At 40.1% G+C, this 12612-nt stretch overlaps 1 protein-coding gene across 1 annotated transcript; it reads left to right on the top strand.

Annotated features, from left to right (window-relative positions):
* The first annotated feature begins 3280 nt into the window (after positions 1-3280).
* Positions 3281-9980, top strand: LOC107983474 (uncharacterized). Its single transcript, XM_062971839.1, has 2 exons — positions 3281-3582; positions 4491-9980. Exons 1-2 carry the CDS (start codon positions 3558-3560, stop codon positions 5483-5485), a joined length of 1020 nt encoding a protein of 339 aa, XP_062827909.1. The 5' UTR covers positions 3281-3557; the 3' UTR covers positions 5486-9980.
* Positions 9981-12612: the final 2632 nt, after the last annotated feature.

Here is a 12612-nt window from a genome sequence, read left to right on the forward strand (position 1 = left end):
CAGCAAATCCATTTTTTTAAAAAATAGAGGTCAGGGTTAGAGCTCTGTCTGGTGCCAATTAATCATGTGCTGATCACTAACCAGGCATGGGGTACCAGACATTGCATTTTTACAAAGACTTTCAGTTCTAACCAGACTTCACCAAAGAATATTCACTTTTACATCTCCTGGAATAAAGTATCTTCTGCTTTGGAAATTAATATGTTTTTTGAGATTTGGGAATGAAAATATCTAGGTTAGGTAAAGGTTTTCCCCTGACAAGTCCAGTCATGTCTGACTCTGGGGGTTGTTGCTCATCTCCATTTCTAAGCCGAAGAGCCGGCTTTGTCCGTAGACACGTCCAAGGTCATGTGGCTGGCATGACTGTATGGAGCGCTGTTACCTTCCCACCGGAGCGGTACCTATTGATCTACTCACATGGCATGTTTTTGAACTGCTAGGTTGGCAGGAGCTGGGGCTAACAGCGGCCACTCACGCCGCTCCCGGGGATTGAACCTGGGACCTTTCGGTCTCCAGCTCAGTGCTTTAACGCACTTCACCACCTTCGCACCATCCTTTGAAAATATCTACACAGTCTTATACAGGTAGTCCCTGAATTACAAACATCCAACTTACAAATGACTTCCTAACAACGGAGTCAGAGGAATCAACCCAAGGAAGGTAATTCTCACTCCTGAAAAAGTCTCCACTGAAGTTTCTCACCAATTCTTGTTTCTACAACAAACCATTATTTTTTTTCAAAATCAAATTCTCACAGGGATAGAAAGTGGAAATAAGAGGGGAAATCTTCTGAACAGGGGCACAGTCAGCAAAAACAAACACCACAGGGGTATTAACCCTTCCCTATGCTATCCAAAGCTCTGTGTGTGTGTGTATGGTTGGAGTTACACTTTAAAATGTTCCTGTTCTGGCTTACAAATAAATTTAACAAACCTACAGAATCCATCGTGTTCATAACTTGGGGACTGCCATATATATATATATATATATATATATATATATATATATATGGAAAATGAGCACGATATATATGGAAAATGAACACTAATCCAATTTAGAACACTAATCCAATTTAGTATGCATTGGAAAAACTCATAAGCAAAGACAGGTGGGTTTCCACACAGAAATAGTGAAGGCACTCTCCCTGAATTTTACTTTCACATCCCATACTGATTGAAGCACAAATCAAAGCTCCCATGTAACAAAATGCTCTTAAAGTTCTTTTCCTTGTTTCCCATCTCTACTTTCTTAAAGAGGTTTCAAAGTGGTGTGTACCACTGCCCTGTGCTTCCTTTCCTTACAGTATCCCTGTGAGGTAGGCCAAATGGAGAGAGAGTGATTAATAAAGGTGCATCTATCGTAATAATAATAATAACAAATCTTTATTTATATGCCGCTTTTCTCCCACAGTGGGGACCCAAAGCAGCTTCCAGCATGTTGAAAATACAATACAAAATCAAACAACAATCAAACATATAAATATAAAACATGATAAGCAATCAAGGGAAAAAACCATAAATAGGCATTTAAAACAATATACATTATTGTACTGCCGTGTCATATCTTGTTGCACTTAGCACCACCCAGTGCATCCACATTGTCGAATTAATATAGTTTAGCACCACTTTAATGGCCATGGCTCAATGCTATGGGATCTTGGGTATTGCAGTTTGGTGAGATACCGGCACTCTTTAGCAGAGAAGTCCTTATTTAGCCTCAACTTAAGTGTTGTCAAACTGCATTATTTTTACAGTGTAAAGGCACCCTAGGGTTCCTGGTTCGCTGACTGTTTGTACCCAGACCTCCCACCACCCAGTCCAATATTCGTAATTGAAAATCTACCCATATGTGCTGATCCAAGATAAATCTGTCTTCCTTCTCAATGTAAATTCTCTCTCTCTCTCTTCTGCACATAAGCCCAGATGTCTCTTTGAGCACAACAGCTACAAATCAAAAGAGAAATTCATTCCTGATTAATTTTTATTAATTAAACACACTGGGTGGGAATATGCTTCTATTTCCCATAGCTGTCCTGGGGAAGTAAACTTTTCATCAACATTGTTTCCCTTGGCAGTTCTGTCCAATGATCTAGTGATTTTAGTTTTTAATGACCCCACCATGGAACAACATGTTTCCAATAAGACACCAGAACTACATTTTCCAGGGTAGAATTTCTTGTGTATTGCCATTTCTTGTGTATTGCCAGAGATGTGCTGGCAATTATCTGCACATACACGTTTGCCAAGGGAATAAATAAATTTCCCACATCTGCAAAACTGTTCAGAGTTTGCGATAAATTAAGCATTATGTATCTTGTTTGTGTATCCTACCCATCACTCGAATGCAAGCACTTGAAAGGATATTTTTGGTGTGCTTTGAGGGACAGGAAAGTGCATTTCCTAATCTGATTTAGTCTTACAGCGAAATGCTTGATAGATAACAATAAAGACTGAGGAAGTCCATGAATGCAAGACTCCAAATCCCCCCCAAATCTACTCCTGGCAATCAGTCTACTTCTTCTCCTGCAAATTATAATATTATGATATGTAGGGTGGTTAAACATTATTCTTCTGTTTTGAGGCTCTATTTCTTCACAGCAAAAGGGGGACAACAGTGATATAGCTCACTGAGATGCATCAGCATTCCATAAAGGTAAAGGTTTTCCTGTAACATTAAGTCTAGTCATGTCTGACTCTGGGGGTTGGTGCTGATCCCCATTTCTAAGCCAAGAGCTGGCATTGTCCGTAGACACCTCCAAGGTCATGTGGTCGGCATGACTGCATAGAGTGCTGTTACCTTCACACAGAGGTGGTACCTATTGATCTACTCACATTTGCATGTTTTCAAACTGCTAGGTTGACAGAAGCTGGGGCTAACAGCGGGAGCTCACTTCTCTCCCCGGATTCGAACCGCCAACCTTTCGGTCAGCAAGTTCAGCAACTCAGTGGTTTAACCCACTGCGCTATCGAGGGCTCCATAGATGGCCAAAAATACATTTAAAAAAGAAAAGAAAACTTTATGTAGCTGGAGACTGCTGCGACACAGAGGCTTGGGTGGGGATGAAAAGAGTGGCCATTCAGCAGTGCTACACTAATTTCAATTTTGTTATAACTCATTCAGATTCATTAAAACGAGTCAGCTAAAATCACGTCAAACAAGTGAAAACCATAAAAAACACTATATAGCAATCACTGGATCTTTTTTTAAAAACTTTTTGCTTTCAAAGTGTGCCTGAATAAGATAATTTTAGGCTGCCTTTGGAAGAACAGCAGAGAGAAAATGCTCACATATCAGGGAAGCTCTCTAGTGCAGACTGCATATGAGGAAAACAATGGGATTGAAAAGAGACAATGTGGGACAAGTATATTTCCCTCTTTCCCCTTGTTGATAATACTTTGTAAATGAGCCTGGCTAAAGTCCCAGCCCTTTAAATGATGGCAATCAAAAGCTAGAATGACAGTTGGACCAGCCACGAATTCTAACTGCCTTGGAATCTTGGGATTTTCTCTCCATCCCCACCACATATTTCCTCCGAACTTCCTCGCCAAGCTGTTAAAATGTCTGCCAATTCTCCTAAATCAGGTAATCCCAGAAATGATTGCATTGCTTTCAACACACAGTTTCAAAATGTTTTAAAACTAAGCAGGACATTGTCTTATTTATGTCCCAGGGTGCACCTATACAGAAGAAATAATGCAGTTTGACACCACTCAGGCCCTTTCCACACTCCCCCTATATCCCAGGATCTGATCTAAGAGGTCTCATATATGATCAAATGTATGCATCATTCTAACAATAATACAAATTTTGAAATTTAATATTTTTAGCATTTAAGAGTTGAGACCCTACATGTGCAGCTTTCATGTGCAGCTCCCAACCCTCCCATCTAAATAGGGACCTCTTTACTTTGCAGCCTTTGAAGTCATGCCCAAGACCGCCCAAAGCACCCCCAAGTATGGTCTGTGGGTGGGGGAAGGAAATTGTCTCCCTGGATTTTCCCCAAAACCTGGGACCCCTTCCACACAGCTGAATTAAAGCCCATGTTTTCTGCTTTGAATTGGAATATATAGCAGTGTGGACTCAGCTAACCCAGCGGATATTGTATGATTTTGTGCCTTGATATTCTGGGTTATATACCTGTGTAGAAGGGCCCTTAGTGAAGTTGATGCTTAACTCCTGCACTGTATCAAATCACTATCTTATCACCGCAATTTCTCAATCTCTGGTTCAGGATCATAATAATATAGATGCACTTTCGAGCAATAACTTGTAGATTACCAACCAGATTAGTACAGTGAGCATTCTAAGGCCAGAATGCTGGTGGTTAGTCCCAACATAAGTAGATCCACTGAATCAACTGTGAAATGGTGATTCTGTTTTAATCAGGAATAAACAGTCGTAAATATCTGGGGCAATTACACTCTGACATGTAAGACGAAATGTTGTAAATCTTAACAAGGATACTCAGCTGTTCTCTTTGTCACTTACAGATCCGGAGTCCCCCAAAAAAGAACTCAGCGTTACAAAAAGGCCTTCACCCAAACCTGAGAATAAGCATTTGAATCAAACATCAAGGTCACCTCTGCATTCTAGATGTCCTCTCTGTATGAAACATGTTGGCAATATGTTGTACCTGGACCCCTGTTTGCACAGCTTCTGCTTCTCCTGTACACAGGGCTTGCTGGAAACCCAGGCCGAATGTCCTTGCTGCAAGCAGCCCATTAGTTCTATCTTTCACTCTGTGAAGAAGAAAGAGAGTCCTGAGAAGCTGACATCCATGAGATATGTCAAAGACAAGCCCTCTCCTACTCCATCCAACAGGAAAGAACATATGGCCTTATCTTCTAGAAAACCCAAAGGAAATGATCCTTTAACACCTTTCAAAAGCCATTCTGACAATGACATTTTGCCCTGTGAAGATCATACCTTTCCCAGCTCTAATGTGAAGAGATCCTTCAAGCATTCCTCTGTTAAGCCATCATCAAAGGAGAATCCGTGTCTTGATAGATTTGAAAAATCTGAGTCCAGTCATGAATGCTATGATGTACAGATCATAGAGAAGAAGCCAAGTTCAGACCAAGTGTTCCACGAATCAATCCCACATGAAGCTGCATTCAGCTCCCCTCCAGAATGTGCCAAATCTCATTTGAAGAGACCTTCTAAGCCTTCCTCTACTAAGTCCCCCAAAAAACATCTTAAAGCACCTGTTAAACCTAACGCTCAGCAGGAATCGCATTTGCATGCTTTAAGGAAGATGCCAATTTCAGACCGGGTCAGCCTCGAATCAATACAGGATGCTGTTAAATTGGATGCCACCCCAAAACGGAGCATACTTGTAGATGTTGACATTGACATGCTTCGTTATAGAGCAATATCTGCCAACCTATCTAAGCCAAACATGCTAGAGGGTCTATGCTTGCTTCTGTCATCAGGAGCTTTAGTATTTGTATGTGTTTATATCTATTTGCAAATAGTCGTCATATAAAAGGTAATTAGATTTGTTTCTGGAAAAATCAGTCTTGGAGAAAGTCCTCAGTTTGTGGGAAAAGGAGAAACAATATTATCTAACTTAACATGTTCTGATATGCAATGTAACCCACAGTCCCTTCACATATTGGTCTGGTGTACATGTAATGACAAGCATGGGTATTTTGTGTAATTTACTCTCAGTTTAAGCCAGCCTTCACCAGGATTCAAGTTTATCATATATAAACAGAGACTGGTAAGATGACTGGGATTTCTGGGAGCTGAAGTCCAAAACACCTGGAGGCCCAAAGGTTGGGAACCACTGCTATACACTTTAGAATTAATGCTTTTTGATACCATTTTAATTGCCATGGCCCAATGCTATGAAATCCTAAGTGTTACCAGTATATGTTGCAAGATACTAGAATTCTTTGTCAGAAAACTCAACTCTCAGATTCCATAGCATCAAGTCATGGAAGTTAAAGGGGTGTCAAATGGCATTGATTCTACAATTTAGATGCACACTGAGAAACTGTATATTATAAATGTAAAGTGTCAAAATGAACCCCTTCCATATCAAGTCAAACTCTTGCTGTTAAAGATCCTGTATAACTTTGTAAACTAGCATATATTTACTATGGTGGGATATTTCCTGTACTATAACCTACTTCATCAGACATATGAATAGTTATCCAGAATGCCAGGTATATAAAAAATGATAATATTCATAGAAAGGACAGTAACAAATGCAATCAAAGAAAAGTAAATACAGAAATGTTCTATGTCACGCTGGAAATTTATTGCTAACCCTGGGATTGGAAAGTCCCATTGGCATAACTCACTGGAGTTGTAGAGAACAGGGAGGCAGGTAGTTTGAATGTTAAAGTGCTCAATGTCTGTCTGACTGAAAGGTTTGACACTGTTCATCAGATAGGAAACAAGTTGTGTAGGGAGGTCTTAAGCAACCCTTATGCAAGCCCATCAAAGGTACAACAATTAGCGCAACAGGCAGTTATGCTCACATGGAATCCCTACGAGATCATGGCTTCAGTTCTTTCTATGTTTAATTCCTTTCTAACTTAAACACCTATAATTCAACTTCCAATGCAAAATACCTCTGCACTTGAAATTATGAGTAACACTCCATGCATCTGGGCATAATCCAGGAAATTCATCAGTGTGTGGGTCTTCAGTGATTTCTGCCAGAAAAGTCTTTAATGTTTTCAGTAAGAAGTATAAATGTGGAAATCCAGGTGTTGAGAAGCACATATAGTATACAAGCACACATCTCGGCTAGTCAAGATTGGTTGCTACTACCAAACTCCATTCCAAGAATTTGGAAGCCATGAAGTCAGTTCTATCAGATTCTATCTTATTGGAAAATATGTTTCTAGGGAATGTGGCTTTCTCTATGGCAATCCCAATGAACTGAGATTGTAGAGCAGTAGTTCTCAACCTGTGGGTCCCCAGATGTTTTGGCCTTCAACTCCCAGAAATCCTAACAACTGGTAAACTGGCTGGGATTTCTGGGAGTTGTAGGCCAAAACACCTCAGGACCCAAGGCTGAGAACCACTGCTGTAGAGAAATTGTTGTTCTGTTTATACTTTTGGAGGTCAGTTGGAAGCCTTCCTCTATTAGGAAAGCACTTGGTTGCTTTGTCCTACCACTTTGCCAGTCCAAGATTTTACTGCCATTTCACTTTTGACTTTAAAAACCCTTCATTTCTTTTTGTTGTTTCATTGCAGATATCATTTCCATTTACATACTGCTATGACATTTCACTGGCATAGTGGCATAACATTTTTTTAATATAAATAGTGTAATTTCATAATAAACTTGAAAACCTAAAATATATCATTGGCAACTTTTTCTCTGCTGAAATGCTCCAATGGAAATTTGCAGGACTTGATCATGTAAACATGTGGATCCTTAAACATTTGTGGTGGATTTCTGATCAAAATGATCTGTTTTTCTATCAGCTGGGGAAGAATCAGGTTTCATATGTTTTCCTCTGTGAATGTGGAAAACAGTAGGCTTATGCAATTTGACTGGAAAGTAGTCCAGTTTTGGCATCCGAATTTCATTGGGCACCCAGATTCATTTTTAGGAGCCTCCTGAAAATCACCTAATAGAAATATTAGTCTTTGGCTAGGCAGCCAAAATATCCGGGAAGATACTGGTGGGAATGGGGAAATTACAAGGCTCCCATTTCTGTTCCTGGGATCCTTTCCTTTCTTGCCTTCAAGGGAGTCTGGGTTTCAGCAATGGGGTTAAAGAAGACCCTTCCTGGGACTCTTTACTTTCTTGACTTTAAACGGGTCTGGGTTTCAGCAATGGAGTTAAGGAAGCAGCGTACAAACCATGTCAAGGCATTTTTCTATTCAGATTGGCTTAACAAGCAGGGTTCACAGGGAAACTCCATGCTCGCGGCAGCCTCTTTGCACGCAGTGTGATGACAGATAGGAGAGGAACTGTTATCAGCCGCCATGTGGTCCTGTCCTGAACAAAAAAATGACGGCTGGGTCCTTACCATTATGGCCATCCAGCCAAGTCAGATAACTGACCACTTTGAATCCATGCGCAAGCCTAATGAGCACTTATAAAGGCATGCTAAAATATAAGGCAAAATTACAAGGTTACTATAAATTGTTCTTGAACTTTCATAGGCACTAGAACATCCTATAGTGGCTAGAAAAAGGAACAAAAAGTTAAAAAGCTAGCAATAGCACTATTTGAACTATATTACTGTGTAGGAGAAAATGCAGCAAAAGCAAAGTGGTGATATCTTACAATTGTGCTATTCCTTAGGATTACATTAATTTTAAAAAAATACTGTTCCAGGTTCATGAAGAAGGATTTTGTAAAAGAAATGGAGCATAGGCAACCACCAATAGGAATGCACATTCCTCTCTGTCACTAAAATGATTCAAACAAATGAATCTAACAGATCCCATCTCACATATTTTTAGGAACTTTCTCCCATTTCCAAGCGCATTGGGAGCTCAGAAGACGGTTTCCCCCGTCTCTGGTCCCCTCAGTTTCTCTACACTTCTATTACATTTCAAGGATGAAACACAACAGTTGACAACCAAAAGTGGTTTAGATTGTGTGAAGGCCTCCATGGCACTTAGTCCCTAAAACATTTTAAAAGTGTGTGGAAAAGGACTTTATCACACAAAGAAGGCAAACTGGCATTGAAGCAATCCTTTCACCTATGGTGGTGATCCCTATCACACAACACCATGCACATCCCATTGCCAACTGACCTCCTTTCTGTGATTACCCACCTCCTACTATTGATTGAGAAAACCCATTAAGAACTGCCAATCCCACAATGTCCCCAATAACCTATCTTGGGTGATGGTCTGTTCCACTTCTGTACTGGCCTGCCAACACTGAGGTAATGTCAAAAAATAGGATTATTTTCCTTGCTATTCCCAAGCTGTTTATTTTATATTTTACAGTAATATTTTCCCTCTTTAAAAGTAACTTGCTGTAACTGTGACATTGCTTTTTTTTAAACAGCAGAAGTCTGGGAAGGTAGGGTTACAAGGCTATACAGAAATATGATTGCAGGACCATGGATTTGCAAAGTGGCACAATTACATGAATGAGAAGAGAGGCAATAATGAAGACGCTCAGGCCAGGATGTATCTAGTACTTGTGATTTTGTGGCTATGGTGGAATTGCAGCTTCATGCAATAAAATCCTTATATATGAAGCAGACACTAACTAAGCTGACAAGGGATTGTGTCTCTCCTCATCCAGCCTTGCCACAGGTTTGCCATCACCATCATCCTCCAAGATATAATTCATACTGAGAATCCATCCTAAAAAGGCAACAACATGATTTGTTGCCAGCTGCTTAAGAAGAGCAGCTGAATGGTCTTTAGCAAGATGATCTTCTCTGCCTTCTTCAGCAGGTGCAGTTGCAGCTGGTAAAAGCGATGAGATATTCTTGGATAGAGAAATTCAGATACACAAAAATAAGAAGTTCTTTGGTTTCTTGTTTTCTTCTTCGGGGTATGATGTACTGGTAGTGATCCAGAGGATTCCCATTTGCCCTTAACTAATGGAAAAATCATGTATAAAACTATATAAAAAGAGGAAAATCCACCCCTACCCCGACACCAGCTCCAGTGTAGCTTGGCTGAAATAATAAATATGTTTTGCAATTTCAATGTCAGTTTAATGGAACATATTATTCTATATAATATGTATATAATATAAACAACAGGAAAGGAGATTCCACCTGAACATCAGGAAGAATTTCCTCACTGTAAGTGCTGTTCGGGAGTGGAACTCTCCCCCGGACTGTGGTGGAGGCTCCTTCTTTGGAGGCTTTTAAGCAGAGGCTGGATGGCCATCTGTTGGGGGTGCTTTGAATGCGATTTCCTGCTTCTTGGCAGGGGGTTGGACTGGATGGCCCATGAGGTCTCTTCCAACTCTACTATTCTATGATTCTATGATATATGCAAAAGGCTGCAGTCTTCCAGGACAAGTATCCACACTATTTTTCTTTTTAATGTGGCAGTCTTTCCAGCTCAAGCTGGGTTTTTTAACATAGATGTAGTGATCACAAACCTCTGTGATGAAAAGAAAATTCTGTGATTTCGAATTCAGGCCCTTTTCTAATCTAACCTCCGTCCCATCCACACCCATTTTCTGATCTTACAATGTCCTTTCCACAAGGCACAGCGCAAAACCATCTCTTTTAGAAGTGCTATTAAATGTACGCTTATATAAATGTTTACAAGTCTCACAATCAGAGTGTATCCTTTTCCTTTCCCATTTAGAAACCAGTAGGTATTAATTGGCATAATCCTGAAAACTCAAGTTTTTCTCTATCAATGTACACCCAGGAAAAGGATACTATTCACAAGCCAAGATGGAACAGTAACTCCAGTTGACCCTGGCTTAGCCTTACGCCCTGTAGCTCTTTGGCTGCATGAAGCCAGTACTTTAGATCATTTTCAAACAAGTAACAAATATGCTTGTGTGTCAGCTTCCGAGCCAAGGGAGGTTAATCAGCGGCTTTCCATTAATCGCTTAAATGCGGGCCAGCTGTATGCCTACACAGCCAGTTTCTGCATGACTTCATGAAAATGTGAATGGAAATTTTTTCTCCTTTGGGCACAAATGTCCACATGTATTTATTCTGCTCTCCTTTTCCATCTCTGTTTCTTCCCAAGCCCCTCTTTCTCCCTCATAATCTGCTGCACTCTCTCATTCTCCCCAATGCAGTGTTTGTGGGCCAGTCTTCGGCAAACTATTTTTTTTTCTTTGTGAAATAAAGTCCCATCCTGAAATCTGCTAATGTTGTTGTTTATTCATTCAGTCACTTCCAACTATTTGTGAACTCACAGACCATCCCATGCCAGAGCTCCCTGTTGGCTGTGGCCACCCCCAGCTCCTTCAAGGTCAAGCCAGTCACTTCAAGGACACTAAGCCAGGGTCAACTGGAGTTACTGTTCCATCTTGGCTTGTGAATCCATCTTGCCCTTGCTCAGCCCCTCTTCCTTTTTCCTTCCATTTTTCCCACCATCATTCTCTTCTCCAAGCTTTCCTGTCTTCTCATGATGTGGCTAATCATGCTTTCTCAAAGCTTCAATAAAGGGTTTTGGAGCTATGGATGGTGAGGAACATGTAAGCTAGACAACAAAACTAACAATTACTCTTTTTTAATGTCTTCAGAAAATGGCCTATATATTGGCACAAATCGGCAAATTCTCTGCAAGAAAAACACAGAATTCAATGCAGGTCAGTTGCTCCCTAGGGATGCAAAGGATATTTGTTATTGTTCAAATCTTGCATTGAAGAATAAGGAGCCTTGTCCCTTTCAATGGCTGTGTAAAAGATCAAACTTCAACAGTCTTGCTTGAGTGACAAGGAACACCTGCTGAAATTCCTTCTTCTGCACAACTATTAAAGGACTAAGAGCCCCATCCCTTATTTCTCCTAGCAACCCTAACTTCAAGACTTTGGGGGACATGTTTTGGGGGGAGGGTTGTATTTCAAGACAGAATATCTGTTTTCTGCACAAAAAGTGTTTTCTGCACAAAAAGTTACATTTTTGTACAGGGTCCGTGTCTGTTATGCAAATACACAGATACTTTTGAAAAATACTACTTTTTAGGCAGAAACCATTTTGCTCCATCCACCAGCTTGTTTTGCAGAAAGGTATCAGTGCTTTCTGCATAGGAATTTGTGTATATGCTCAAACAGTCTAAATTTGCAAAATGACATACATGTATGTAAATTATCCAAATACATTGTTTTCTGTGCAGAAAATATCTTCCCTACAGAAAAAAGTGTTTTGAGTAGATACTATGCTCACTTATGTATGTATAGTCTAAGAATTGCTGTGATAACTATTAAAGGAAAATACTTTAAAAATCCTAAAATAATTCACTATAAATAAACCAGGAGTTATGCTACTGTAGTAACACATCAGGATTGTGATCAAATCAAACTCATTGATCATCTGGTAGGAATGGAAAGAATATTCAAATATATATTTTTATTTACAGTATTTATTCCCCGCCCTTCTCACCCTTAAGGGGACTCATAGCTTACAGAACACACATACAGCAAACATTCAATGCCAATTATACAATTAACAAGGACAGACAACACAACAGAGGTAAAGGCAGTTTTTCTCATCTTATTTCTGACATCTCGGAGGCTGTGCTCGACTCTGACCATGGTGGGGGGATGTTGTTGCTCCATCTTCCTTGCCGAGAAGCTTTCCTCCAATTGATGTCCTTAAAGATGCTTTTATTACCTCCACACTAAATGCAGTACATAATAATCTACTCACATTTCTGCTTTTGACTTGCCAGGTGAGCAGGGGAGCTGGGGCTAACTGCAGGTGCTCAACCCCGGGCTCAAGCTGTTGACCTTTCAATCAGCAGGATTTTTTTTTTTGCAGCACAATGGTTTAGCCTGCTGTGCTAAGCCCAGACCATCCATATATATCCCAAAAAAGTTTCTTGAATATCTGGAAACCCAATGAGAAGAATCCTAGGCAAGCTAGAATCTTGAATTATTCTGTATGAAAAATTCACAGAAAATGGTGACTGCGGCACAGAAAATCAATCTCCTGTGTAGAAAATAAGTCTCCATTGCAGAGACAATGCTTTTTG

The sequence above is a fragment of the Anolis carolinensis genome, chromosome 2, assembly GCF_035594765.1.
Source record: "Anolis carolinensis isolate JA03-04 chromosome 2, rAnoCar3.1.pri, whole genome shotgun sequence".
Classification (NCBI taxonomy): Eukaryota; Metazoa; Chordata; class Lepidosauria; order Squamata; family Dactyloidae; genus Anolis; species Anolis carolinensis.